A 7982-nucleotide genomic window follows, 5' to 3' on the forward strand; every position below is an offset into this window, starting at 1 on the left:
CTTTATTTACTGCGACCAGTACAGTGAATGATGGCACCAGTGAATTAAATCTGAACCCCCTCCAAATGTTGCCCCCCTGCTACATATATTTTCAATACCCATTATCATGCCAGAGCAGGAGGAAACAGCTTACCAACATGGCAAAAAAAGCAAACATTGACTTCCTTCAGAAACACTGGGAGAAGGCCTTGCACCAGTCAAACAACAGAGCGGGAAACCCTCCCCGTATGTTTCAATGGCATGTGTGTTTTTCATAAATATTTGATTTGTGAGATAGCTGCAGATATTTGTCTCCCAGTACGGGGTGGAAACATGCAAACCAGTTGTGAAATATTAATACATCCTCAGACAAACATGTGAGAATGGGACCTCGCTGATGCAAAAGATTGGCTTTGTTTATCCTGATAGCACAAATGCAACTTTTTTGTGAATAGGAAGACAATTCCTGTGTATTAGGGGGTTTTGTATGGTACGGAATAGCAGCTGACTTCAACTAACAGGAGAACAATTCACTGTTTGCAGTAAAGAAAAAAAACTATTAATAAAAGGACACATTTGTAAATACATCTAGTTAAATCTAGTTGGACATTTGTCAGTGTATGCATTGAGAAGAAACATCCCATTCTGCCCTCACAATAGGCTGAGCTTGTTTGTGTCACCCAGAGGTTAACAATGTAGGCTGGCTGATACTGTGTGTGTGTGTGTGTGTGTGTGTGTGTGTGTGTGTGTGTGTGTGTGCGTGCGTGCGTGCGTGCGTGCGTGCGTGTGTGTGTGTTGTAATATTTACATTGTTTGCTGGTTGTTGACATCAAAATTCAAGATAGAGTTGGCAAGCTTTTTACCTTGACAAATGTTTTTTCATTTTCTGTGTTTCAGATTGGTGCTATCAGTCCCAGTTCACCTGCGATCATCAGTGCAATAGTAAGCTTATTTAAATAAAAAAATTTTTAATAATGTTTGATTATAATAACTTTATTTATGTGGTACTTTTCAAAAGCAAATTACAAAGTGCTTCACATACTGTACATTGGACATGAAACCAACAGATGTAAAGGGCTATAAAATAAAGACAATTAAGATTAAAATAATGAGCAATTTAACAAATTAAATTTAAAAGAACTGATGCTGTGATAGCGCAGAATAAAACAATTTGAGAAAATCCTATTCTAAAATATTGTGCTTTTAAGGGAGATTTTAATGAAGATAAAGAGCCTGCCAGGTTTTCAGCCTTGACTTGGAAATCGTTAATAGGGACCTACCAGAGATCTCAGGCTGCACAGGCTCATATGGGGTTAGCAAGTCAGGAACCAATCCCATACGTACCTTACTGTAGGTAATCATTAAAATCTACTTTTAAACGTACAGACAACCAGTGTAGAGATGCTAAAATTGGAGTAATATGCAATCTTCTATTGGATCTTGTGAATAGTCTTGCCGATGCAACCAGCTTCTAAACCAGCTGATGTTTGGATAGGTTGTACTGACTCGGACCAGAATATAGAGAGTTACAGTAATGTCATTGGGATGTAATAAAAAAACATGGACTACAGTTTCAGAGAGCTTTGCAAATGAAAAAGATTGAATATTAGGGTTAGGGTTAGGACAACCAAGTTCACTTGTTAATCTGTAGTGTGAAGGAATGACTAACTGGAGAATCTGAACCTATGATAATACCTTTTGATTTATTGGAGTCTAACCAAAGGAAGTTCTGAGATAACATGTTTTTAACTGTTGCCTCTGACATGTAATTACAACACGGTCCTGTGAGTGTTGTGTATGTACTGGTTAAGCTGCAAATTAATTGCCCTTCTTGGGGTCAAAAAAAGGAAGAAAGGTAACATGTAGATGGAGAAGACCGAGGACACATCCCTGTGGTACACCATTAATGGAGGATTTACACCTATAGGCATCCAAAACATTACCCAATATAGATGCCTACCCAATGCTTAAGAAATTCAATTAAAACCAAGGGGAGCTAAAAGATCATTACGACGTGCTGTGACCCACTCTAAAACAGTCCAACTTGTTTAACTTGGGTGTTTTTCTTACTTTAGCACCAGACAAGTGGAACCTCGCCCACAGTGACTGTGGTGGAAAATACCAGTCGCCCATCAACATCGTCACCAGGAAGACTTTGAAAGATGAGCGATTGACTCCTTTTGAGTTCAACAACTATCAACAGATCTTCAGAGACACAATCAAGAACAACGGCCACTCAGGTGAGCATATTTTCCATTAAACATAAGATAGCCCTCAGTGCTGTGAAGCTGTTGTGTGACGTCTTTATGCTCGGCGTATGTCCACTACAGTTAAGGTTGGAGTTCCTCACCTCAGCACCATCTCAGGTGGAGGCCTCCCGACCACCTACAAGGCTGTGCAGTTCCACATGCACTGGGGCAAACACGGAGGGCCCGGCTCCGAACATACCATCGATGGAGAGCAGTATCCCATGGAGGTACCATAACCTTACTATACAACACACACATCCTGTCTTTAGTCAAGTTAATAACTGACGCTGTTAAAGGTTTGCTCACACATAACAGCTGGAAACTCAGGAGTGAAACAGACCCACAATTTGAACTATGATCAATGCAGATTTTCTCTAAAATTAAACTTTTCAAATTTGAATGTGAATATACTGTGAATTTAAAGGGCAAGGCTGGTGATAGTCTATATTTTATAAGACCAAAACTAACATTAGTGCATTATTCGTCCTTTCAATACTTCTTGACCTCACTACTCTGTCTGTGGCTCCCAGCCTCAAGCCCATTAATCTCTACTCAAGACATAAATCTTTAAAACAGGCCACAAATAGTTTTTTTTAAAGGCTCAATACTGTTCTGGATACTGTAGTTTTACAAACATTACCAACACAGTACGTGTTAGTGAGTATTTACGGCAGCTGGATGGTGTATGAAGGGTTGACTCAAAATAAACCACACTGGCCGTGTTCATCGTAGTTAAAGCAACCATGGAACTCCATGGCAAGGTGGATAACATATATCAGGCTTTGGATACACAGACTTGTTAGTAGGATCAATTTATTGTTAGCTTTGGTCTTTTCATGGAATTTGTTGACAATATGTAACATCATCAGACTTATCCTTTAAATGGTCAGAAATACTTATTTGGATTTCATTTTCTTTTTGTATGGCTACACCATTTAATTCTGTGACTAATTGGGGATTGTTACATTGGTTAGGAAAATGTTTTATTATTATTAATCAAGTCCTTTAAAGCACATTTTTGAAAGAAATGATTCACTTGAACTGATTTGTTAGGTGTTCTATTGTTAGAGCACGAAATGTAGGCCTACTCTACACATTTTTCTTGGTCCCATCTACAATAAGATTCTAAACCCACTGTAAAAAATGACTGTGAAAAAGTGGTAACATCTGTAATATTCTCTCAACAGCTGCACATCGTTCACATGAAGCACCATTACACTGATCTGACAACAGCTCTATCAGACCCAGAGGGAGTTGCAGTCCTTGGGTTCTTCTATGAGGTAACCATTTTGAATCCTGTATCGTTGAAATCAAACTGCTGTTACAGAACATACAGTACCTCATGTTGGACTGAAACAGTGCTAAAAGGTGTATATATTGTGTATATTTCCATTCTCAGAGGTCCAATAGTGCAAACCGAAAGTATGACCCCATCACCAACGCTCTGCGAAGCATCACAATTACAAGTAAGTACTACATGTAAGTTCAATATAAGCAACTAAAGACACGGCTGTACACTGGGTGTTGTTTCATCTGTGGCTTTTCTGTTTTCAGATAGCAATACTTCTCTGCCTTCCATCTCCCTGGCACAACTAATCCCAGCTGAGCAGAATCTGACCAGCTTTTACCGCTACAAGGGCTCTCTGACCACCCCAGGGTGCACTGAGGCTGTAATTTGGACTGTGTTTGAGAATACCATCCCTCTGAGCATGGATCAGGTTAGGATAAAATACCACAAATGTAAAGGAATGCAAGTGAATTTAGTTTTTACTTTAATACTGTTTTTGACTTTTGGTTATACGGTACATTTCTGACTTTCTATTAAAACCACAACCATTAAAACATTTGCCTGAACAATGGCAAGAAAAGCATTTAGAGTGAAAAAACAACAACCAGGAGACTGAATGCTGCTTCTCCCTGTTGAGTTCTGACTCTGGGGACAGAATGCAGAGCTGTCCCAGATGACCTAAGATGTGTGGATGGTTCATAATGTAGCAGCAGATTGTATTATGGCCCTTAACCGTTCAGTGCTTTATAAACCAACAGTAGTATTTTGAAATAAATTATTTTAGAGACAGGAAGCCAGTGTAAGGATTTCAGAACTGGAGTAATGTGATCCACTTATAGATTGTTTTAGGGAGACATGTAAAGACACCGTTACAGTAGTCTACTGAAGATAAAAGCATTGAGAAGTTTTTCCATATCCTGCTGAGACATACAGTAAGTCCTTTAACCCTTGCTATATTCTTTAGATGATGGTAGGCTGACTTTGTAATTGTCTTAATGTGGAATGGCTGTTGAAATTCAGGTCTGAGTCCACGACAACACCAAGATTTATTTATGTTCGTCTTTTGTTTTTAACATTGCCGATTGAAGCTGAGCACTGACTGTTAATCTTTCCTCTTTGGCTCCAAAAGCAACAATCTCAGTTTTGTCTTTGTTTAACTTAAGAAAGTTTCCAATTTTTGATTTGTAGATGTTAAACACAAGAGGCCCCAGAATGGAGCCTTGGGGAACTCCACACATCACGTTTGTTCGCTTAGATGTGTAATTACCTATAGACCCTGTTCTTTAAGTAGGATTCAAACCAGTTTAGTACTGTGCCAGAAAGTCCAACCCAGTTTTCCAATCGTTCTAGTAATATGTTGTGGTTGACCCTGTCAAATGCAGCACTTAGATCAAGTAATGCTAAGACTGATATGTTGCCACTGTCTGTATTTAAGTGGATGTCAATGAAGACTTTTACAAGAGCTGTCTCAGTGCTGTGGTATGGTCAAAAAACTGACTGGAAGGCATCAAAACAGTTGTTTAGTGACAAGATAAGGTTAAGTTGTTAAAAAGCTGCTTTTTCAATGATTTTACCTAAAAATGGAAGGTTTGATATTGGCCTATAATTGCTTATTAGTGACATCAGTCAAAAACTCATTGATGATCTCTTTACAGAAGCTGGAGTCTAACATTTATCCTCTGTTCCTCCAGCTGCGGGTGTTCTCTGACCTTCAGTTCCACGATGGAAAGCCGATGGTGGGGAACTTTAGGCCGGTCCAGCCCCTGAACGGTCGGCAGGTGTTCCGGTCGGGAGGCGCAGTGATCCTGGTCAGTTCCACCCTTCTCCTGGCCGCCATCGCCACGGCCTTGGGACTGTCCCAACCCAACTAGAGCGGGGCATCCTGTGCTGCACTGCGACATCCATGAACATAATAAGTTCCGTATCACTCCTCAGCTCAACCCTGGTTTGTAACCTCTTCATTGCATGGTTGCTAAGATCGACCAAGTCTTAGTGCAGACATGACTCATCTGGAGGTCCTCTCTTACAACACAAATGACAAAGGCGTTAGAGGAACACCTTACGAAAGGTGTTGTAAGTGTTCGATCAGCATTCATGCATGTGTAGTGAAGCAGTAAGTCTTATTTCAGCATTATGAATGTGCCATAAAGCTGGTTACCAAGCAGTCAAAGTGACAACGAAATTCAAACTCAACACCAGATCCCTTAGTCATGCCCTCATTTTTCACAGTGTCATCCTACTAGCACCAGCACACACTTTGGACCACATCCTCCTTGTCCAATGTCAGGTAAATTTAGTCTCTGCTTAATGTTATTGCGAGTTGCCAATGTCAGCCCCATGACCTGGCACGTTATGTGTTGTTCTCAATGGGGCATGGGAATGGCATGGAGCTATTAATAGCAGAACTGAGTCAAATGAACACGCTCCATTTCAAAGCCAGCGGTCAAAGGAGTCAGCAGTTTGGCTTTTCTTTCAAAGTCCAGGAGAACAGCGCGGCCGTCAGGTGAACCCCCACGCAGCCATTCAGTCAGCAGTTGGTTCAGGAAAGGGGGGAGGCTACTGACACCTGAGACAAAGATGAAGCTGCAGAGATGCTAATGCTAATAAAGGAAGTGACAGCCTGGTTTTAGAGGGAGGAGGAGAGCATCTGCAGCGTGCGGAGACAGCAACACTTTGGAGGATTAACCTGCATATTAAACGTCACTCATATTTTTCAAATATAATATATTTCAAACCAGCATCATTAGTTTTCATACATCTCAAACATTTGCATGAAACTGCATGTCTTGATGTTCTAGATGTGCATATTGAGCAACATGTTCATGGAGTGAAGCTGCGCACACAAAACTGTGCTTGCCAAATTCATACACACGCCTCAGGCACCCGTGAGGTTCAGTGAGCTTATCTTGAGAACATGTGACTGTGTTTATGGCTTGTATTACAGGGTCTAGGATGCACTGAATGTTATTGACTGTGAATTACACCCCACTAAGTTCGCATTCATTTATTCAGGAGGACTCGTTACGTATTCTAGTGAGAGATCTGTGCAATTTTCCAGCAAGATTTATTGAGATGATCGAGCAAGGAATCTGTATGTTTTCCATTGTTTCATATGGCATCAAGTTATATTTCTATGCTGTGTCATCGTACACATGTATTTATGTACTGAATGTGTATATTGATATGAGACGCACAGTTATTGTTATTTACATATTGCTATAAAGTTTATATATATATATATATAGTACTGAATGCAAACCCATATATGAAGGATCAAGTTGTTCATACGCAATCAAGTTTACTTATGATGTTATTATAATGTTATGAACTGTATGAGATTGTCTGGTTGTAATGCTTGAAAGTGTCATAAATAATATGGAGAATGTGTTCCAACTGAACAAAGGAATAAACTACTTACATGCCTTTTTAATGATCGTCTCATCTGCTTGCACGGGCACAATTCAAGCTATTTGAACCGTTGATCAAAACAGTATATAACAGAGTCAGTGTCAGCCCTGCCCCCGCATCTCTGCACTGTGGAAACTGATATTAGAATACACTCTGTTGGCTGTATTGTTTGTCTGTTAGCTCAGCCACATAGACAAGCTTCTCACTTTCCTGTCTAATTCCCCTTTTGTCTGTGGAGAGTCTGGGGGCGCTCACTGATATCAATCCGTTAATCCTTTTCTAATTGGCTTGTTCTTGATGTTATAGAGGCTGTTTTTGGCCAGATTTCATTTCACTTCACACACACACACACGCACTCACGCACGCACACACACACACACACACACACACACATACATACAGCTGAGTGGGAGATTGTTGTATCATACAGAGCTCACCAGAGCAGTAACACTAACACTTCTTACAAGCCTTTGAGGCAGATTGCAGGTGCTTTTTCAAACTTCACCTGTTTTCAAGATACTTTCAAGTTACCCCCCCATCATCAAGGAACCAAAAGGCTTATTGTGATGTACAGACTTACAAAGACAGCAGCCTCTCACAGAGACATGCATGAAGACGGAGACAGAGTATAGACAAAAGCTTGAATGAAAGCCTCCCGTTCATTCCCCTGCCCAGGCCTCTATTGCTTCTTCAGTTAAGCATCAGGAGGGCCTGGGGATCAAAGGGTGCATCCTTAATATCTGGCAGCGGTACCTTGGTGTTCTGTCTCTTAAATCTTCCCACAAATGCCCCATGTCCCTGGGGTCTCTGGGACAAAGGGCTCTATTCTCCCTGGGAGAAACTAGAGGCAGCCTCATATTGAAAGTGACCCTCCCTGAAGCACACACAGCAGCCCATCAGATATCCAGCTGCAGCTGAAGGTCACTGGGCCGCTCTTTGTCCATGAGGTCTAAAGAAAAACAAACAGTGTCACCTTTACTGCCTCTCTATGTGATGTCCGTACTTCCTGTATCTCACACAGTCTATTGATCGATGCTGCAATGTGTGTGTCTCTCCGC

General features: G+C 40.9%; 1 protein-coding gene across 4 annotated transcripts in view; it reads left to right on the top strand.

Annotated features, from left to right (window-relative positions):
- Positions 1–6946, top strand: part of ca4a (carbonic anhydrase IV a) — a 46569-nt gene extending 39623 nt beyond the window's left edge. For 2 of the 4 annotated variants that reach the window (XM_031310895.2, XM_035991066.1), the window contains 7 exons: positions 877–921; positions 2055–2219; positions 2310–2455; positions 3416–3508; positions 3628–3694; positions 3783–3946; positions 5208–6946. In XM_031310895.2, coding sequence (XP_031166755.1) covers positions 877–921; positions 2055–2219; positions 2310–2455; positions 3416–3508; positions 3628–3694; positions 3783–3946; positions 5208–5387 — 860 coding nt within the window. In that variant the 3' untranslated portion in view covers positions 5388–6946. Of the gene's footprint in view, positions 1–872; positions 922–2054; positions 2220–2309; positions 2456–3415; positions 3509–3627; positions 3695–3782; positions 3947–5207 lie in introns of all 4 variants that reach the window. The other 2 variants (XM_031310896.2, XM_035991067.1) reach the window with 1 other exon arrangement.
- Positions 6947–7982: the final 1036 nt, after the last annotated feature.

Source organism: Sander lucioperca, chromosome 13, assembly GCF_008315115.2.
Source record: "Sander lucioperca isolate FBNREF2018 chromosome 13, SLUC_FBN_1.2, whole genome shotgun sequence".
NCBI classification, from domain to species: Eukaryota; Metazoa; Chordata; class Actinopteri; order Perciformes; family Percidae; genus Sander; species Sander lucioperca.